The following is a 23,496-nucleotide window of genomic DNA, read 5'->3' as shown; positions in this document are numbered from 1 at the left end:
GAATCCTTCTGGAAGAGCAGGTGTTTTGAACAAGGACTTCTCTGTTCTACAGTCTTCAGCTATCACTTCAGTGAAGATGATTGCCCTGTCCTTTTTTCCAATTCCAAAGTTACTCTAGAGCCAGTGTCTTTACTTTCAACTACCTTCTAGATTTAGATGACACATGAAGCTGTTTGTGACCTGCAAAGTGGTGGAAGCAGAAGTCAGTTTGCAAGATTAAAGAGTAATTGAGAATTATTTGCAGAAGTTATCTACACTTTAAAGAAATTTGGCAGTAATGAGGAGGTAAAAATAAATAAAATAAATAAATAAATAAGATACTATCTTAAGGGAATAGAATGGAAGAGGAGATTATACTGGAATATTAAATAGAAACAAAACATCCTAAAGAAAAGACAAAAGCATCTTTAGAGTGGAGGATATTAAATATATAAAAGAGAGGGGCTTTAAATTGCTGGAACTGGAAACCAGTGATGGAAGGATCACATGTGAAGAAGTAAGATGCAATAAAAAGCAGTGATACTTATGTATCAAGAGGTGTAAAGGGATAGAGAAGGATGCAGAAAAAAAACTAGATTTAAGGTGTAGAGTAGCATAATTAAAGAATCTCAAATGGGCCTTAATCTTTTCAGTATGGTAGGTAATTTGGTCAACAGATTGAGAAGGATTGTATGAAGTTGGAGACTAGGAGAAACTGGAAAAAGGGTTATATTAGCTGTCAAATTGAAGATACAGGTATAAAGTCTACTTAAAAGAAGCCATAGTTCTTGTTGGCTTAAAATATGGATGAGAAGTTTAACTCACAGACACTTAATGTTTGGGTTCAAGGAGAAAAATGATAATTTCAGATTTAGACATGCTGAATTTGAAGCAAAAATGAGACAACCAAAAAGTAACATGAAGCAAATAGTAGGAGATAGCACACCAAAGCACAGGAGAGGAGTAATAGCTAGAAACTGGATTATGGAGTCTTTCATGTAAACCGCAAAGACGATTGTAGTGAAATAATGAATGCATGCATACCCCAAACACCATAGGGGACACAGTCCTGGAAACAGAAAAGTCAAATGAATTAAAATAAAGTGGTTTCGGGCTTCCCTGGTGGCGCAGTGGTTGAGAGTCCGCCTGCCGATGCAGGGGACACGGGTTCGTGCCCCGGTCCGGGAAGATCCCACATGCCGTGTAGCGGCTGGTCCCGTGAGCCATGGCCGCTGAGCCTGCGCGTCCAGAGCCTGTGCTCTGCAACGGGAGAGGCCACAACAGTGAGAGGTCCGTGTACCGCAATAAATAAATAAATAAATAAATAAATAAATAAATAATAAACTGGTGTCTTTAGAGATATTTTCTTGCCATCTTATATTGGTAATGCTCTCCCCTTCTTGTCAAAGCCTTTACAGTCATGATTTTGCCTGTGGCCATATTTTCTTCTTGCTTCAATTCATACCATTTCAGTTAATATTCCCAAGCAGTAGCATGTCTGATATACTCTCTTCTGTGTCAGGGCATTTCCACAATCTCTAATTCCCATGATGATCTTTACCATTTGTTTCTCCAACCGTTTTATTGATAACAACTTGATCTACCATAAAACCTACACTTTTAAATAGAACATTATAATACTCTTCCGTTTTTTTCTTCATGGCAAGTCCAACAATATCACTTGCACTACTTTTTATGAGCCAGTCTGTGTCAAAAACCTTTCCCAAACAAAAAGGTGTGGCAGTAAAATAAGTCACAGAAACTTAAACACAGAATTGCCAACAAAACGCAACTCAAATAAATGCAAATGAGTGTTTGCAGTATGCTGTTCAAATCCTCATTAAGGATCATCAGTACAATCTGTTGCACTAACTTTCATTCCAGATCACGTTGAAAGCATGGAGATATAGATAGACAGATAAATAGATAGATAATATATATATAACAGATAATTTCCATTATCACATATGATAATAAATGAATCCCATACTATTTATCATTTACAATTAGAAAAATATTTCACAGACAAATATAATCATAACAAGTCAGCATGGTTCTGGCCACTATTAAATGGCATATGCATGTAAGAGTTTGGTAGGGGGATATCATGGAATGTGAATATGAGAAGGCAAAGAACTTTACCCTATAATATGCTGACAGTTTGAGTCCCAGAGAAGGTGAAGAAAGAGAGTACATGTTCTTCAAGGTTATTATAACGTTGTCCAAGACAGAACCTGGGGTGATTCCTACACAGGAAAGGAAGAGTGATGAGTTGTGAAAACGTGGAATTATTAAGAGCACAGGCTTTGGAAGATGACAGATTTAGATTCCTGGCTTGCCACTTAGCACTCACTGTGTAATCTCTTTGGCATTTCCCAAATCCCTAAGGGTAATCACAGTAGAATATTTTTTATGCAGAGCTATAATTACCAAAGATTTAGAATGAGGAATGAAATACCTAGCTCTGTTCGGTTATTTGAAGACAGATTGATCAAAGAAAATGCAAAGAATATTTTTTTTAAAATCTCCAAATCTAACCAGACTAATAAATGAGATGCATCTCATTTTAACTCCTCTTGATGGAGCTAGAAAGTTATAATAGTTCATAAAGCATGTATCACTTTTTGTGCTCAAAATCTTTCTCCCAGCCAATATATAATATGCTCTTATTAACATTTTATTATTCAACTTTGTTTTTAGCTAATTATCTTGTCAAAGACCTAATAGCAGAAATTCTACATTCTTGTACAAATGACCAGTCATCACCCCAAAATTATCTTCTAAGTATATGTGGCTATGAAGAATTTTTACAAAAGTAAGTACCTTATTAAGGTAAATTTGGATCATTGTTATAATCTATATTGAGCAGCACTTTCTTTTCTTTTAAACAGACTTTGTACAAACACTATACTCTTATAATGAATTTTCCTCCCTTTAAGGTGAATTTAAAATGTCATGTCATATTGACAGTCTTATTCTTGGTTTTCTTTTGTATTTTGTGTATTTATGGCAACATGTATTTAAGTAACCCATAACTAGGGTGACCAACCATCTCAGTTTGCCCAAGACTGAAGCAGCTCCCAGGACATGGGACTTTCAGTTTTGAAATCAAGAAAATCCTGGGCAACCCAAGTTACCTTACTTGTAACGAAGCTTAGTAGGACTGACAACTTAAAAAATAAATTCTTTTGTAATAAGTAGTTTTTTTGACTTGGAATAATATTAGCATGTTGATTAAACACTGATTTTTCAAAATCACAGAGGGTTTGAGTATTATATTTACAACATTTTCATAAAAGTCTAAGCTTTAAAACACCATCTTCAATTCTTTATTCAGGCAGCTCACTAAAACAATTAGAAAAGTTTGTTCTCATATATGTAAACTGCAAATATTTATTTGATAGAAAACTTACTTAGTGTACCACAATAACTCTTGTCCTAAAATTCCTTAAAGACCAACTTTGAAAATATAATACAACTTTAAGAAAGGAAATATTTCTCTCCTGCTATTGCATATTTCTCTGCTGGTATTTACATTTCCTCTTTGTGTTTCTACAAGTACCTAAAGATTGACAACAGTCTTATGAAAGTAAACATGTATTTCTTTTGAGACATCCATTTTTACTGTCATTGTTATTCCACTATGAATGTGCTTGAAAATATCTTGTCGGTAATTTTCCTTTATTGTGTAATGTTAACTATGAGTGACTTTTTTTTTTTTTGCGGTGCACGGGCCTCTCACTGTTGTGGCCTCTCCCATTGTGGAGCACAGGCTCCGGACGCGCAGGCTCAGCGGCCATGCCTCACGGGCCCAGCCGCTCCGCGGCATGTGGGATCTTCCCAGACCAGGGCACGAACCCGTGTCCCCTGCATCTCCTTTTTGTGTTTCCAGCTACAACAAAATCATTTCACTCTTTTTTCACGTTAGTATAAACATAATAGATTTCTGAAATGTTTTTATACTCATTTATTTTTATTAAAATTCATTTATGTGGGTTTATTAAGTTAGGAAAGTTGCCAAGTATTAGTGTAGATTAATTACTGTCAGTTATTATCTAATGGAAATTGAAGGATATGTACATATCCGGAATTTGCTTTTTAAGAGTAACAGCTTATCAGTATTGATATATATTAATAAGCAGAATATTCATTACTATTCTTTCTAATATCTAAAGGAATATATATTTCATTCAGATTTTTTTATTTCTATGTAATTTGTCTTAAAAATATGTCCTTAAAGACTTGGATAATCTGTTCATATTTTTCTGTAGAGGGAACATGGGTAACATGTAATAAGTTAATAATGCAATAAGTAATAATTTAAACTCTAACAGTTACAGTACTACACTTCATCTGAAGTACCCAACTAACTTTGATTGCAATGATAATAATAATAATAGTTGTCACTTATTAAGTGCTAATTATTTCCTAGTCTCAAATTGGGTAAACATCTAAGTCTTACAATATATCAATGATATAGATACTATAATAACCCATTTTACAGATGGGCAACCTGAGGCTTTGCTCAAGGTGACACAACTAGGAAGCTGGTAGGGTCAAGCCTGAACTCAAACCCAGGTTTGGCTGCCTGCATAATCTTGGCTCTTAACTACAAAACAATACTAAAAATCCCATGAGCAGGATTCAGAAAATAGCAAATGGTTCTTCATGCTGGAACATGTGGTGGAACTTATACACAGTTGTGCAGGGATTATAACAGTCCAATTCAACACCTACTAAGCACACATGTGTGCAAGGGATTTGGTTTATCACTGAGAATACAAAGATGATTTAGATATAATCCTCGCCTTTTTCCTTGGCTAAGGAATTCATAAAGCCATGCATCAGTTATTACAATGTCCTATTGTGAGTGCAGTATTAGTTTTATTATACACCAACTACCTGTAGATCAAAGAGAGATGGATTAACAGCAAGAATAAGGAAATGGTGCAAAGGAAAGTCAATGACCAATATGTATTTAAACTGTAAATACTGAGGAAAGAAGTAAGTACTTACTAGCTTAAATGTTAATGTTAATAGCTTTAGAACATATAAAATGTGCATAAATTTAAAAAAATAATTATCAAGATAAAAAAACAGGTTAAGAACGTGAATAGCAATCCAGTGGACAAGAAATTACTTAAAGAGTTTAACGGCAAACATGCAGTTAAAACAATGAGATGCCACCTTTGCCTATCAAATTGTTAAAATATTTATTATGATGAAATTCAGTGGGATGATGGACAAAATCCAAACAGCTGCTAGGAATTTAAACTGATACAGCATTCTCTAAAGGGAATTTTGTCAAAAATGTGTCAGAAGTCTATAGAAATGTGTTGAAAACATATATGTGTTTCAGCAATTCTGCTTCTACAAATATTTCTAAGAAACAATCATAATTATACAAAAAGATTTAAATACAAAATTCTACATTCACCATAGCATAATTTCTAATACTAAGAAAAAAACTAACTCTCCAATAGTACTCAAAAATAGTGGTAAAATTATGAACATAATTTCATTATAATATGCCATAGAATTTATAAATTAATAAAAATACAATATCATATATCTTGATATGAAAACACGTATCATAGTTTTTAAGGGTGACAAGATATATTTTCAAACCACATTTTAATATATTAATATTTGTTAAAATAAGTATATTACTATTTGGAAAATAAATAGAAATCCTATACATGAAAATGTAATCCTATACACTAAATGAAATCCTATACACTAAAATGTTGGAGTAGCCACTCCTTGAAAAAGAACTACAATACAGATAATATTTATTCATTTCTTTTTTTACTTACAAAATGTCTACAATAAACATGTCTTTTTTTGCTATCAAGAGATTAAGGAAATAAATTATTTTGGAGGATGGGAGAAGCATTTAAGTGATCATATGAACAGTAATGTATGCTTAAAAAGAGTTAAAAACTCGAGTTAGGAGAACATAACTGAACATATGACACGTGACAGAGCTTGAGCTAAAGTAGCAGCAGTGGGGCTAAACAGGAACTATTAAATCCCTGGAGTATTAAAACAGTGGAATTAATGGAACTTGGCAACTAAATATGTGATGTCAACTGAAATGAAAACGCTCAACGTGAAAGCTGTGGGTTACAATTTCTGGGGGGGACTTGATGAGGACTATAGCCTCTCAGCTATCTCTGAGGAACTGCTCTGAAGTTACGGTGGAGAGATCAGCTTATATGTGATTTTGGAGAAAGGGTACATGCAATCAAACACATCTCAGTAGAAGGTTACTGCTAGTCAGGAGGCACAGATATCCTAGTTAATGATTTTCGTGCATTTCTAAGTATGGAAAGATGCAAGAAACTGGAATCATAAAATTTTCTCCTGAAAATATCTAACTATCTGAAAGCCAGCTGTGCCAGTTTTCCCAGAGCACAGACTGCCTCATTCCTGATCTCTGCCCTGAACTCCTTGCACGGTGTGGAGGTCAGCAACTGCAGTGGCTCATGACTCAATCCTTGTAGAGCCATATGGTGAGCAACATTCTTCAGTTGACATGGGATTGCCTGGAGGGAGTAGAAGATGATGACTAGTTTTGATGTGAGTTCAGTAATGATGATAGTTATCAGAGAAATGGAAGTTTGAGGGTATAAAATAATTAATCAAGTCCGAAACACATTGAGTATGTGAGTGCGAAGGGTCATCTGTAATTGAGAAAATAGCCCAGATTTTAGGAAATCTGGTGTGGGATAAGGAACTGTTAGCTCTAAGAAGGAATGGAAGTCTTAGAGACATATGCAACCACGTAGGGAAAGTGACAAAAGAAAGGATCCTGAGAACATTACCATATAAAAGAAGGAGGAAGGAGGAGCAGAAGAAGGAAATTGGAAAAAAGCAATTTAAATTGCAGGACACCTTGGAAAACGTGCCTTTCACAAGAAGGGAAGAGAAAGTCTCAAGTACTAAGTAAATAGTGTCAAATACTGAAAATAAATTTGATGAGGATTGAAAAATCATCATTAAATATGGCAATTACAAAATGAGTTGGTGATTCAGATAAGAACAAATTTACTAAAACGGAGGAGAAAACAGCAAGATTGCAATGAGCTAAGGAGAATGGAAGGTGCTAAACAGAAAGACATAAGCAGACTACTCTCTCAGAAGTAATGTGTGGTGATAAAAGCCTGGAGAAAAATGGGGTTTTAAATGCTGAGGAGAATCAGTTTGGAGATTTGGGGAATGTGGATAAGAGAGATTTGAAAATATTCATAAGCTGAAAGGAAAGAACCAATGGAGAGGGAAGTATTGAAGGCAGAGAATATATCAATGGTGAGGAGTTGGGAGAATATGGGATCAAAAAGACAGATGAAGAGGTTAGCAGTGCCCTGAAGGAGGAACTTTTATTCCCTGAAAGATCAGCAGGAGTTCAAACAAATATAATTTTTTTAATCTTAATAACCAGAAAGATAACTAGGCATTTGGAAAACTGGATCTCTGATAAAAGCAGGAATGCTTAAGCAAGTTGCATAGAAATGAAAATAATAATATTATAACAACAAAAACAATAAGAAAATTGATTTTACTTATTAAAAGCCTCTTATGGGCTAGAATTTTCACATGTAATACCACCCATTCTCATATAAGAAAGGTATAATTATTCCCATTTTGCATATGGGAAAACTGAGGCTAAAAGAAATTAAATGACTTGCTAAAGGTCATAAAATTGGAAGCAGCAAAGTCAGGATGGCATGGGTTTATCTGACTCTGTAGCCCACAATCTTTCCACTCTATTACAAAGCCTCCTTTCATGATAAAGGGCCATTTGAAAACAAAAATTATAGGATAACACTTCATTAAGAATAATGACCATATATTGTGCAATAAACACAACATATGTTGAGCTTATAATTCAACATACAGCGTTTAGGTCAAACTCAAGGAAAAGAGACATAACTTACAGAACACTCACTTTCTGACGTGTATAAAATTTTTTAAAACTTTTAATTAGGAAGTGTTTAGAAATGCTTTGACTAAAATAATGTTAAATCATAATCACTGAAGATGGACTTTCTGTCATTTCCAAATTTCCGATTAGGTAAAAATTGACTTTCTTTTGGGTATCTTGAGACTGTTTAAGTAAATGAAGAATGTGAAAACAAAAATCCTTCCCACTATTTGTAACACTACTCTCTAACACCGTTGATTTGGCAAAATGAGTTAACCTCCTTTAACTTCAAATTCTTTTCCTCTTAAAAACTGCATTTTTAATATATTTTTCTACTGTAAAAATAAGCTGTAGGATTATATTTTAGTAATCTTTAATTCTAAGTGTAAAATTTTATTAAGCCTCTACTAGTCCTTTCATTATATATGGATTGCTATGAGCTCCTGTGAATCATAGTTCTAAATCAATTAAAAATATTATATGGTTGTTAAAATAAACTAAAAAATGGATAAGTATTCCCCCTCCAAAAAAAACCCCACTATTACTGTTGTAGAATGATGTAGAAAGATTTTTCATTTTAAACTTCCCTTATGTTATCAGAACTATGTTCCTTAACCTGTTTTATGAAGATAGTGATAAATTATATTTAGTTTCTACTTTTGCAGTTTCTCATCTACTTTGGATTAGATAAGGGCAAATCCTTAAAATTTAAACTCCTTGGTTTCTTCCAGAAGGTGTATCAGTCTGTTAAAATAGTCACAAAAAAAGTAACTACTTGAACTAACCAAGTTTTGAGGAAGTAGCTAAGACCTTTCATCATCAAAATTAAATGTCAATGGTCAGGATACTTTCTCACTACTTTGCTAGCAGTATTTTTGTGATTCTCTATTTTTTAATTTCCTCCTTAAGTCATATTTTGCTATTTTATTGAATTCATCTGTCTTAACCAGAGTTAGTCAAGTAGTAAATAAAATCCTGGGAAGGGGGGAAATGTAAATAAACAAGAGGATAGATAGACACAAATTACAAATAAATCTATATTTATATTGATATGTTAAAACTGTTCTCAAACTTTAATTTGTATATGAATCACCTGAGGATCTTGTTAAAAAACAGATTCTGACTCACTTGGTCTGGGATGGGGAGGAGACTGCATTTCTAACAGACTTCTGGGTGATGCTCATGCTAATGGTCCATGGTTGACATTTCAAGTAGCAAGATATTAGAGACCAGGGATACTAGTGACCTAAGAATTTTGACTCAATGAAAAAAAATTTACACATTTTTTTAAAACCAGTACCTTGCACAAATATTGAATTTAATCAACAAAATAAGATGTTATACTTCGTAGCATATTTAAAAATTAAGAAAGATAAGTTTCCTAGCAAGCCCAAATTCTCCTTTTTAAAGGTCAACTGTATTATTTTTACAGCTCATTAAATACTCATTTTAATCTAGTATGACAAACTCTTTCTGTCAATTAAAATATTCCATTCTCACTCTGGCTCTTGCTCTGGCACTCCCTCTCCCTGTTAAATGCTTTTATAAATCTAGTAATTCACTCTAATAACACATCTCCATAACTCTTCTCTAAATGAGAAAGTTCCTGACCTCTTATACCTGGATATCATGCTAGTCTTATTAAGTACTTCAATTACCATCAAAAAGAGTTTCATTAAGTATCAGTCTTCTCCTCAAAAACTGCTTTACAAACAGGGTTTTTAAATTATAGGCAAAGAGTAAATGAAAGCATTAGAACTTTATCAGTTTTATCACAGGCTGTTGGCAGCTTAAAACAAAGTTGTGAGCAATATGAAGCACGGACACTGAATAAGCAAATCAGAATAAATTAAACTGAGAAATAATAAAAAATATTAGCATCTTCCATTACATTCCTGGTTTTAGCCCCCAGGTTAACTACCATGGTAGGAGTGTCCTTGGTAATCCCATTTCCCCAGTTCTCATGACCTTATTGAGTAGACAGACCCCCTTGGGCTTATGCAGTGGCAGACTTGAGGACAGGGACTATAACTTCCTGTCTTTTCCATGAGATGCAGCACAGATATAAAGACCTAGGGACAGAAAGACTGTTTCCTAGAGTGTTCCCGTGTCTACTTTCTTTCCAGAGAGTAAGAGTAGTTGTACCTTCTCCTAGACTCATATATTTATAATATATGAAGTATAATGCTACTTCATAATTTTATCTTTTATTATCTAAGAGCCTGATATTTACTAGGAGTGCAGGTTTTTCTGTTTCTTACTCCTAATCTATGTGATTTGAGTAATTTCTTTTCTCAAAAGTCTTGTTATAAGTCTTACTTTCTAATTCAACTTAAAAACAATTTTCCTTACCAGCTTCTGTACTGCAGAATAAATAAAATGTACTGCACCTAAAAGCTATAGTTGAATAAGTCATGACTGCATTGTCAATAGTAAGCCGCATAAGGAGAAAGTAAATAATCTTTCTTGAAAATTCTGCTTGGGCCTATTGCTTACAGTTATGGCCACGTTTTACATCCTTGACTTAAACAAGACAAAACAAAACTTTTCTTTATTATTTAATTGACTCTTGTCAAGGAATTGTAGAACTCAGAGTACTAAAAAAAGTAAAAGAAAAGAAAAAGAAAACCTATGGTAATTAAAAACCTTACTTTGAAATTGTCATATATATTCTTATATCTAAATTAAGAAACAGTATCTACCTCTTGATTCACCACCAGCATTGATTAGTCTGATCTGGTTATCTACTCTGGAGTCCCTTTTCTCTCTCTTAACCTCTCCTAGGAGAGAAAATGCTGAATTCCTTTGATTAGAGTAAGAAAATCCTCTTCAAAAATTAAATCTAATTAGAATTTTTAAATAATCTTAAGAAAACTTCTAGGTTAAAAAATGTTTTAGCTAATCCCATTACAATTAGTATTAATTTATTCTTTAAACATTTGATTATAAATTGGAATTGTCTTTTATTCAAAGTAAAAGTCAGACTATTAAGTACCAGTGAGGAAAAGGCTAGGTGATATTTTATAAAGTTTAAGGCAATAGATTATACCCATTAGCAGTAAAAACTCAGTTACATATATTCCTGGGGTGGTGTGGAATGATTCTTTTTATTCTCAATGAAATTAAGTATTTCATTTAGCAAACTTGAACAAATTGATTAGTTTCAGCACATTCAGAACAGCTAAGAATTCCAAATTATAATCTAATCTGTTATAACTTTTTAATTTACTTTGAGCAAATAAATAGATTAAGGTGTGTTTCTCTTTTACATAACTTTGTTTTCTTCTTATAAAATCACAGAACCATGTCAGAGCATAGGAAAGAACATCATCACTTTGAGAGCTCTCACACACAATAATGAAAACATGTTCTGTTAATAAATCATTCATTAAGAGTATCTTGAGTTACTTCAGTTTAGTTTTGGATTTCCTTCAAAGTACTCTTCCTAACACTTTAATATTAACTTTGGTTGCTATCTTTAATAAATAGTTAACTAAAAATTAATAATAGTAATATATACAAACTTGCATTTGGTTCTAGCCAATAACTGTACTAGAACAAATGTCCCAGTATGTGAATACTCTATACATATCTTCATTTGAAAGCAATTCCCCAAAGAGCTTACATTAAATAAAGATGTTTATTATTGAAAGAAACATGTAAAAATTATAGCATATTTCAGCTCCATGCTTTTTTTAAAGCTTTGTGATTGTTCAAGCATCACTAACCAACAGACTTGATGAAGAGTCACAAAGCTGTTGCATGATTTTTCCATGAAGACAAGGCAAATCAGAATGAAATGCAGGCAAATAATTTAATTTTATTATACCTAAAACTGTACTAGCTAACATGCATCTATCAAGTTATTTTTGTTTACTCAAGTCTTGTTTACTTCTAAAAGCTAAGAATTATTAATCCCCCTAATTTTGAATTGAGGTTTAAATAGCCTAGTGCTCTATTTATCTTAAATAAGGTAAAGAAATTATTAGCTAAGAATATCTGAATTACATAATATTTCAAATTAGCCAATATCACTTTAATAAGGCTTACATGTGCTATTTTAATCTTAGTTCTTGAATGTTTTGTATTAGGAAAGTCCACAGAATGTTTCTTCTCTGGACATTTGTAGGAAAAATAATGAAACTTGAAATGGAATAAAATCCATATTTTTGATCTCCCAAGTTGGTGACTATATTACAAATTTTACATAAAATAACTCAAAAAAACCTCCCTGGAACTCAGTATATATTTTTGCAAAAGATACAAAGTTCCAGCTTCACTGCTGTATTTCTTTCTTATTGACCCTCTTTTTTTTTTTTTTTTTTTTTTGCCTGCGTTGGGTCTTCATTGCTGCATGCGGTCTTTCTCTAGTTGCAGTGAGCAGGGGCTACTCTTCGTTGCGGTGAACGGGCTTCTCATTACGGTGGCTTCTCTTGTTTTGGAGCACAGGCTCTAGGCACGCGGGCTTCAGTAGTTGTAGCACACGGGCTCAGTAGTTGTGGCTCACGGGCTTAGTTGCTCCGTGGTATGTGGGATCTTCCCAGACCAGGAATCAAACCCATGTCCCCTGCATTAGGCAAGTGGATTCTTAACCACTGCGCCACCGGGGAAGTCCTGACCCTCTGTATTAATTAACTTCATTTATATAGATTGTTGTTACTTTTCTTTCTTTCTTTCTTTTTTTTTTTGTCTGCGTTGGGTCTTCGTGGCTGCACATGGGCTTTCTCCAGTTGTGGCGAGCGGGAGCTACTCTGTTGCGGTGCACAGCTTCTCATTGCAGTGGCTTCTCTTGTTGCAGAGCACAGGCTCTAGGTGCGTGGGCTTCAGTAGTTGTGGCTCGTGGGCTCTAGAGCACAGGCTCAGTAGTTGTGGCGCATGGGCTTAGTTGCTCCACGGCATGTGGGATCTTCCCGGACCAGGGCTCGAATCCGTGTTCCCTGCACTGGCAGGTGGATTCTTAACCACTGCGCCACCAGGGAAGCCCTACTTTTCTTTTATGCATACATAGCTTAATAGAGAGGGCACTGTAAAATTGGAAGTTGTTATAAAACTTTTCCTCTAGATTAAAAAAAAATCCCTTGCAATATGTTCAATTTCATTTTATTTTTGAATTTAAAAAAGTATGTATACTATATACGTAAAGGAATACAGCCATATTCAAGTGAAGAAGCACTAGGGATAGTTGCCTTTTTACAGGCTGGAGGGAATTAAGAAAAATGGGGCAAGATCTTTTAGGTCCAGTTTTCCCTTGAGTAGTTGCTGTTGGTATCCATTTATGCTCCATCGAAGGCCTCTGTTCAAAACCACGACCCTCCTCAACTAACCACCCCATGGCTGTGAGCTATAGTTTTAGAACTTCACCTATGCTTGTCTCTCCAAGTCATGAAGTTTAACTTTCTTACTCAAGGTTCCCCTGAAAGCAAAATAACTATAAATGAGAGGAGCACTGGTTGAGGAAAACAACATATCGCTGATATTTATCTATGCTGAGCCAGTAATAAATACCACTTTAAGCATAAAATCCAGGGCATTTCCACTAGTTACAAAGCTCACTGGAACTAAAGATATGGTAGATATCAATATAATATCATAGAAATTTTTAAGTGGTAAATACCAAAGGAATGTGTGGGTGTGCATGTGTGTGTGTGTTCATGTGTGTGTACATAAATAAGTACCTGAAAAATGCTCTGTGGAGTACTATAGTATTATTAATATTTTAATATCTTGTCATACTCACCTTATATTTCTTAGTCAACCAAAGTATTAAAAGTCAGCTTTATTACTGAGTTTTCTTAAAGAAACATATTTAATAGCTGTCAGCAATCCTGGCTTTTAATATTTGTAAGATAAAATTAAAATACTTTTTTCTATCTATGACTGTAATATTTCACAAAAAATCTCTGTGACTACTTCCTATACATCAGAATGGAGAAAATTTAGATCTAGTGATCCTATAAAATAAGAATATGTATTCATCCTGATGAAAGAGTAATGTTGATAAACGTGAGTTTTCAAGGAGTTCTTAGGCTGAATCACTATTCATAGGTTGGACATTATTTAGGATGTCTTTTTTGCCTGTAGGACAAATTTAAAGTATCTGCACATGACTTTTTGGTGTTAATATTATTAATCTCTTAATATATACATACTGCCATGTATAAACTGCTCATGTGATAAGCTTTAAAATAATATGAGCTACTTATGAATAGGAAATAGGAGTAATTATGTGCAAGGATTCAGCCTTTTGGTGTTCATCTTAAATGACAGTTATATTCAGAAAACAGTTCCTAAGATAGCAACAAGCACATAGCTGGAATCAAATATTTGTTGAGAGAATAAATAAATGGATGTGCAGAATTTTTATTTATGAGTATATATGAAGAAAAAACTAAACTTTTGATTAGATCATAGAGATTGAGTTCATTTAACAGTTGAAGTTTTTTACATTATTATTAAATAAAACTACTAAGCACCCATATTTGAAATGTTACCAGATTGAGAAAAACACCTGGTGTGTATAATCTGAGATAGAAAACTCCAATGTTCACATTATAAGCATAGTAATACCTACTGTGGCCTGTTCTCTTAGTGCTCGAACTCTGCTCTCCACGTTACCCATCTTAGCAGCAATATTTTTAATATTTTTCATTTCTCCTTCTCTTGGTGTGGTAGTCTTTCTTCCTATATTTTTCCAATACCTAGAGTCCTCAAACAGAAATTTAATTTTCCTTATCCCATTTACTAACTAAATTCTACCTACCACCTTTCTTTCTATTCTTTAATGTTTTATTTTCTTTTTCTCTCTTCTCTTTCATTTTCTGTAGATCAACACTGTCTAATAGAAATATAATTGAGTTTTCTACTAGCCACATTAAAAAAATAAATAAAAAGAAACAGGTGGAAATAAATTTCAATGTAATTTTTTGGTTTCTTTTGGCCATGCCACCTGGCCTGTGGGATCTTAGTTCCCAGACCAGGGATTGAACCTGCACCCTTGCCAGTGAAAGCACTGAGTCCTAACCACTGGACCAACAGGGAATTCCCTAATGTAATATTTTATTTAGCTCAATATACCAAACATATTATCATTTAACCATGTAATCAGAATTAAAAATATATTGAGATGTTTTCTATTCCTTTTTTATGCTAAGTCTTCAAAATTCAGTGTGTATTTTACACTTAGAGCACATCTTAATTCAGATAGCCACATTGCAAGTGCTCAGTAGCCATAAGTGTCTAAGAGTTACAATATTGGATAGTGTAGCCCTAGATCATCAAATACAAATTAATCAAAATGGTGATCTTACCAAACAGAGTGATGGCAAAGTGGTGAACAGTAGTTTCCAGCTCTTAGAAATTGTGAGGGTTATTGGAGGATCTGTAGTCCTTTCAATAACATCAGAGACTTAATCTTAAGGGACATAGCACAGTAATAGTTGTTATTGCTAACACACACAAAAATGACTGTTTAGTATTTTAAACATGATAACCCAAAAAAAGATGTACCAAATACAAATTCTTCTGCAATATGACATACTTCTGTAACATGAATTAGTTTATTCAGAGTAGTCACCTTCATACTGGTAAATTTTTCTGGCATATGAATGTTTTGCTCCACTAAGTAACAGTGGCTGAATGCAAAGTACACATGAAGCTGCTGAGGGCGACAGTAGTATACCAGTGACCAGTGACCATTCATCCAACATGCGTTTTTTTTCTCAACTTGGCCTCAGGCTCTGTCTTGAAAATGTTTATTGAAGAATTCTCCACAATTTTTGTACATTTTGCCCTCATCTCTATATTCAGCAGCATCAAAAAACTTTCTTATATCCTCTTCCACCAAGCTAAAAACATTTTTAAAAGCCAGGTCTGTTATTTACTATAGTATGTCTTTAAATTTTTGAAATTAGATGTGTCTTTTTGTACTAAGGGGTGTGTGTGGGGGGAAGGGGGTGTGTGCACAAGCGCACACACTCTGATTAGAGACCTGTATTGATTTGAGTGGTCTCTTCCAGCCCTATTTTCCCATGAGATCTTTTATTTTTAGTCCACAATTTGCAGAACAACTCAATCCCCTCTTTTACAAGAAGAAACACATGTATCACATTATAACAGGAATGCTTGAATCTATAAGTAAACTTCAAGTATGTTATATTTACTCCAAATATTTATGTTCTAATCTCTGGTCTTATTTGGTTGAACCCAGTGTCCTTACTTGAAAAATGAGAGAGTTGGACCAGAAAAGTCCTTCCTTTCCAGTTTTTGAGCTCTCTCGTCATGCAAAATTATTCCCATAATTAAAATGATAATTATATATCTTCAGAACTGGATTAATACATTAGACTGAAAATGGGAATACACCCACCAGCCCACCAAAATTCTCATGAAATGACAGGAAAAATTATCAATAAAACACCTTCTGGTAAAACAAGAAAGAGTAATAGCACGCAAAGGAAAGAACAATTGCAAACGGATTGTAGAGCTCCCAGGTAAATGTCAATTTAAAATAGAAGGGACTTGGGACATCTGTTTGACAGCTTTATAAAAAAAATAGACAATTTCCTAAGGAATCATGAATTTCAAAATTAGCTCAAGAAGTATAAATGTGAAATACAACAAAGAGCAGTGGGGAGCAGAAAATGAAGTTTTAGGCAAATTGCACCAAACTTTGAGGGAATAGATAATTCTCAATTATATGAACTGTTCCAGGACTGAGAAAAAGGTGTATGCAGTTTACAAGGCTAGTTTAATTGTAATGTCTAAAACAAAGATTAAACACAAAATGTTAAGATTATAGGTCAATCTAAGTTTTGCTATGTAGAAAAAAGAAACTTTAAAAATTGCAAATTAAATCTACCAGTGGATGCATCTACCCAAGAATGTAAAGATAATTATACTTATACATTGGAAAAATCTACTGATACAATTAATATATTAACATATTCAAAGAAAAAAATGATCTTCTCAATATGATGTATCCAGTAGATGCAGAAAACTCATTAAATAAAATCTGAAGCTTATTCATAATTTTAAAAAATCATTAACAAAACAGACAACAAAAGAATGTTCCAGGGACACAGTAAATATCGTATTTGTTAATCATTCTATGCTTTCTTTATAAAGTCAAAAAAAAGAGAAGGATGTCTATTTTCATTACTACTATTCAACAGTGTGCCAAGCATCCTAGACATCACATTAGGATAAGAAAGTTAAAGGAAGCAAAAATATTGGAAAGAAATAGATAAAGTTGTCCAGAAACAGATCAGATATTTATGAAAATTGTTCATGTGATAAACATAATAAGTCAGAGATGAAAAGATGTCCTCATTAATTAGGGATGTTTGGGCAAATTGTTTTGTTGAAAAAATTTCTAAAATTGGAACTGTACATCCCTCTTTACTCAACAAATGCATTCCAGATAGATCATTAAAAACTACTACTGCTGAATTAAGTGTGGAAGAAACAACTTCAAAAGATTAGAATAATCATAGGAATCTAAACCAATTCTCCATTCAGGTTGTTGCTCAACTTCAAGTATATGTTCCTCATTAAAGAAGCCGGAGCTGGAAATTAAAGATAATTACTTATAGGTTTGGTTTATGACAGAAAGGCACAAAATTGTAATCAACAGAGCCTTCATCCTATATCAACAGCTTGCTTTATTCTAGCAACAAAACTTTGCTTATTGACAGGCTATTTAACTATTTTTAGTTTAAAAATAAAGTATATTAAGATATCTGTCTTTTTTATAATTCTCATCTCTAATAACTTTTTGGATCAACTGATCTACTACTTTTCTCGATTTCATCAGGTAAATTATAAAAGAATCTGGAAAAAATTTGAAATGATTTCTACTTGGGCAATTGTAGCATAATGAAAGAGAACCAAATTAAAGTCATATTAAGCTTTAAGATTTATTTGAGAGTGTGATATAAATAATGATTGAGGTTGCAATGGAAAAGATTTAAGATATGTTTTACTAGAAAAAATTAGGTAACCACTAGAAGATTAAAATTAATTATGTCTCCTAAGCCTCTAAAGATAGAGAAAAAAGAGACTCAGGACTCAAATAATACCAGAAAATGAAGGGAAAAAAATTAAAAACAAATATGGTTAATACAAACCTATAATAACATAGCAGATGGTATTGCTATGAATGGAGTACTTTAAATTTTCTGATTAGGAAGCAAAGTCTCAGAAAATAAGTTAAAATAAGTTTATCTAAGGTTAGAGACACAGCTAAAATAAAATTGACCTCATTTTTAACATAAATGTAAGTGTGGTGGGCCATTTATGTCAGCCTATAAAAAAAAGTGCAATACACTCTTGGTAACTGTTATTTTGTAAAAAGGGAAATAATTTTTAAACCTTTTTTGTTTTGCACAATTTAGTACAATTCAAATGTTTTCCCTTAGACTATATTCCTATAATGTAACTTAAAAAAAAAAAGAAAATTTATAGAGGAAAAATTCCTTCCAAAGTCTGTTAATTACCCAAAATCTGATAATTACCCAGACCCTACCCCTGCCACACACCCACAAAAACAGAGTGAGGCAAAAGATAAGGGAAGAACTAGGACCTACTTTGAGAAGGGAGTTGAATTGACAGATTTAGCAAATAAAAATATAGAATGTTCAGTTAAATTTGAATTTCAAAAGTTCCAATTTTTCTTAGTATAAGTATGGATCGAATATTATACAAAACATATTTATACTAAAAATTTTTATTCATTGTTATCTGAAATTCTTATCTATTGGACATCTATTTTATATGGTAAGCCTACTAAGGGACATACATACAGGTAGGTAAAATAAGGTAGTTCAGGAAAGCAATAGCCATATCTGAGGCTGAATTCACTGTACTGGGGTCCAGAGTCCAGACTTCAACACATTGAAGAAAAGGAAGCTTTGAGAGCAAGGTGGGTCACTGCTCTTAAAGTGGTTCCCAGAATAGGAAGAGGAAAACAGAATTCTAAGCATGGAAAGAAGAATTAGGGTTGGGGGAAATGAAACAAGAGGAACCTGAGTATATGTGATAGAATATGAGAATGGCCCTTGGAGGAAGGCAGGAATCAATGATTCCAGAAACTCAGGGAATACACTGGCCATGTCTTATGTCTGGACTCACAGTAGAAATAACTCAAGGAACAATATAAGAACCCTATGGATAGCAATGGAACAGGAATCTAGTTTAGACTAACGGGAGGAATGGGAATAGAAGGGGGAACACATGCTGTGAACACTAACACTCACCAAAATGGATAGGTGTTGGATTTTCTTAAAAAATGGCAGCTGTCAAAATAACATTTACAGAGAATATAGTAGATATCAACAGAGTAATGCTCTATTTGTCAGACATTGTTATAAATAGGTGGTCCCAAACATCTAATGGGTTTTCCAGATAAATGAATACATCACCTGAAGGGCCCCAAATTTTTAATGAGTGTTATTTTCTCCTGAAATCTTTCATGTGTTTAAACAAAATCCTTAAAGTGCTACATTAACATAATTCATCCTTTTTAATGACTAAGTTACTATAAATATCAAAATTCAAATCTATAAAGGAGATCATATAATAAAAGCCTTTCATTTAAAAGAAGTGGAATCAGATTGTATTCCAAACACTATGTAGTGAATCAGTAATTCATTCTGCTCATCACTTAATTTGTGATTAGGAAATATTTACAGAGAGAGGAAGGGAGGGAGGAAGGGAGGGAGGGAGCGGGAAAATATAATTACACCATTAGAAATTTCTGAAATGTGTAAGGATATTTTTTGTTTAATCTGCTTGTCAAACCTTTGACATAGACATAATATCCCAACTCTAAAAAGGAAAATACTGAGTTTCAGACAGTTTACTTGGCCTAAGGTCACAAAGCTAGTAAATCTGTCTCTAAAGCCAATGACATTTCTACCACACGGCTCTGCTTCCTTGATACAGTGGTCCCCACAAACACTTTGTGACATCACTTAGACCTCCCAGAAGCATGTTGTCCTCAGCTTTGCGATGGCTGGGTGAAAGTAACTTTGAATATGTTAAGTATTCTTTATTATGTCTATTCTAAATGTGTCTAGTCATTTTCTAATGTAATGCATTTGAAAATACGTGTACTATCTTGTCATTTAAAACAATATGAGGAAGGATCTCCCTGGTGGTCCCATGGGTAGGACTCCAAGCTCCCAATGCAGGGGCCCGGGGTTTGATCCCTGGTCGGGAAACTAGATCCCGCATGCATGCCACAAGAGTCCACATGCTGCAACTAAGAAGTCCGCATGCCGCCACTAAAGATCATGCATGCCGCAGTTAAGAGCCGGTGCGACCAAAAGACATAAATAATAAATAAATAAATAAATAAAATATTAAAAAAACAATATGGAGATATATATCTATATACATATATTATATATATATACATATACATATTAGATAGATGATAGATAGATAGAGAGTAGATAGATAGGTAGATAGATAGATATAAATAAAACTAGGGATAGATATAAAACTTTTAACCAGACTAAGTTTAAAAAATAAAAGCAAATGAAGTCAGGGAGGAGAACATATACTTGGGGAAATTATAGGAGGAAGTAACTGTATTTTTTCTTTCTCTTTCAGTGATCACTATTTGGGAAGCCACAGAATATTTCAGAAAAATAAATCTGTTATTCAACTTAATCTACAGAAAAATAGGGAATCTCCAGGAAAGTTATCTCGAAAGGTAAGACTTTCTTAGCTTTGGTTTCAATTAGCAAATGTATTATTTTAAGGACAATATTCCCATCCTTATGGATTGTTGCCATTTTGTGATTAAAATATATTTAATGAATACATATTTATTTGAGTATATTTACTGAAACATAATATTTATCTTTATGTCTGTTAACAATTTGGACTGAAGCAATTACATGAACACACTATTGCAACCTCAGTATGATAAATCTAGTAGTCTCTTGAAAAATCATTTATGAGTAACTTATTAATGTTATCTTATTCATACTATCCATGAATCCACCAGGAAATGAATGGAATAGAAAAAGTGAAGGGGAAACCATGGAAGGAAGAAAAATAACATAACTCTTGTTCTATCTGATGACTACGGTGGTGTCAACACAGTTTAAATCAGGACAGATTAATATTCATAATATATATAATAAAACTACTTAGAAAGGGATTACTGTGCTTTAATGACAGTTTCATGGTGTTAGATATAAATTTTATTCCCTGTGTGGTGTCTTGAGTTACTTCAAACCCAAATTGCAGAGTATGCAGTAAACTTTGATATTTTAGCAGTTTTTATCTGTAGAGTCTTCCAATTACCTGCTTTAGGCAAAAATCCCATCACCCTGTCATTTACATCAGATAACAGACTTCCAGTGCATGACTTTTTTTTCTAGTCTGAGGTGCTTCATCATAAAAAGTGTCAGGTGGTGCATTAGGTTGCAATATATCTATGTGGAACATAACATAATGAGGCCAAAAGAGAGTTGTTTAGAAATGTCTTTTGGAACTGGTACCCAGCTCAGCCAGTGTTGACAGCTCCAGGGCCATGCATCTGAACTCTCCACAAAGAAACATTATAAAGTACAACTAATACCCTCAGTATTAATAAATCTAAGAGTCTTCAAATTGTCCTCAGTGTTGATGAAAAAGCTGAAATTATCATGTTTCATTTCAATGGGGGGTGGGAGAGAAAATGTATAATTCAAATTTCTACTCTTGTTTAGAAGTTGCATATTGTTAAAGAAAAAAAAAACTATCACATTGGTAGTAATTCCCAAATCACACATATTTCAGTTTATGTAAATTAAGGTTTATTCTGAAATGCATATAACTCCACTACTTTGATGTAATATGTATCCAGTATATATTTTACATCTGAAACTTTAATATTTCTATCATATTTACTCTTTACAACAATCCCATGTGTCAAATATTATTAAAAATAAGGACACTGAATCCCAGGGTGCTCATGACTTTCCTCAGGTCATATTCATGGAACTAGTAAGTAGAGGACCTTGGATTTGAGCCCAGTCAGTGAGTCTTCACATACCTTATGCTACCAATTTATATTACAAAAACACTTAGAACTTATGGGCTACACTCAAAAGTCTTAGATGTGGTTTCAGAGCAATTAGTCAAAATTCTACCTTTATATTTTTTTTGGTGTTGTTTTGTTTTCCACAGCTTTATCCACATACCCCAAAGTCTGGGCCATGATAGGTATTCAATGATAATTAACCACATTAAGTATATATTAGGTGCCAGGCACTGTTATTAGGGCTTTACATGTATTAATTCATAACAGCCCTAAAGCAAAAACAATAGGATGTTAGACTATATGATATTTTAGTCTTTCACTATTAAAAACTCTAAAACTTTATTAATGTTAGTTAAGACACTTAAAATTTCAAAAATTTACTCATGATATTGAAAATATTGAGGAGCATAGACATTGGTGTGTTATATCAAAATGATGTATATATTTCTATCTGATGCATCACACTTTTTGTTGTAAACTTTTAATACTCATTGAGTAGATTAGATTATAATTTCAATTGAAAACCTTGTATTTGAAGAAAATAAAAATAAATAAATAATTGCCTTGTTTTATAAAATATTCTTTCAGGAATAGACATAGTATGCTGATTAATTTAATATAACTGATAAAGTTTATCAATTTGTGACCCTTCTTCATGGTCTGAATTGCTATATTTAAAATAAATGACCAATGATTTCTTTTTTCTTTTATATATCTATGGTAAGGGAATGGTGAATGGTCTTCTCTCTTATTATTTAAAATAATGTCAAAATTATCTATGATTTTCATAATTTCAGCTGTAAGCTAAATTATGTAAGCTAAATTATTTATGAATAATTAAATTTTCTTTCTAGTAAAACAACATAAAATTGGCTTGATAATATTCTTTTTATATAATATTAGGAATATAATGATAGCTATCATTCTGTTAAATTTATTGACACCATCAACTTTCAGTAGATATTTCAGAGTATTCTAATTGTAAAAGGCATTGCAAAGCTCAATTCATCTTAGATGGCTTTTCTATTTTAAGCTCACTTCTCTTACACTGATATATAGTGATTTAATTCATGTTCCATGAGATTATTCATAAAACATGTTGACAGTCTTTAGAAATCATCATATATTTCAAACTTTTTAAATTCCTGTCTTGATTAGAAGTGATGTGAATGGCTGAGACTTTTTTTTTTAATTTTTCTTCCTTTCTCTCAAGTTTGATCAAAAGTATTGCCAACATTGTAGACATTAATCGTAAAATTAAGATTTCTTTCTAGTTCAAGAAAACATTCACAAAACATTTACAGCAATAGATTTCTGTATGAAAAAAAGGAAAAAAATACCTTAATGTTTTTCTTAAGACAAAGGTATGGCCCTCACCTTTGGAGAAAAGTAAATTGCACAATATATTCCATGGACAACTGCTCAAACTTTCCTCCACCCCTTAGAGATCCTTTAGATAAAATTTTTTTCTTGTAAGTCACTGTATGACAATGGACAATTCCCCCTCCCCCAAAAGTATCTCTGGAAGCCAAGTAAAGTGGTTTTTAAATGAATA

General features: G+C 33.1%; 1 protein-coding gene across 6 annotated transcripts in view; it reads left to right on the top strand.

The window, feature by feature from the left end:
• PIK3C2G (phosphatidylinositol-4-phosphate 3-kinase catalytic subunit type 2 gamma) overlaps positions 1-23,496 on the top strand; it is a gene marked incomplete at both ends in the record, with an annotated part of 352,092 nt that overhangs the window by 12,031 nt on the left and 316,565 nt on the right. For all 6 annotated transcript variants that reach the window (XM_079715212.1, XM_079715210.1, XM_079715209.1 and 3 more), the window contains 2 exons: positions 2,680-2,794; positions 20,519-20,621. In XM_079715212.1, coding sequence (XP_079571338.1) covers positions 2,680-2,794; positions 20,519-20,621 — 218 coding nt within the window. The remainder of the gene's footprint in view (positions 1-2,679; positions 2,795-20,518; positions 20,622-23,496) is intronic.

Source organism: Hyperoodon ampullatus (assembly GCF_949752795.1).
Source record: "Hyperoodon ampullatus genome assembly, chromosome: 11".
NCBI classification, from domain to species: domain Eukaryota; kingdom Metazoa; phylum Chordata; class Mammalia; order Artiodactyla; family Ziphiidae; genus Hyperoodon; species Hyperoodon ampullatus.
The sequence above is the reverse complement of the archived record's forward strand: the minus strand, read 5'-3'. Positions and strand labels throughout refer to the sequence as shown.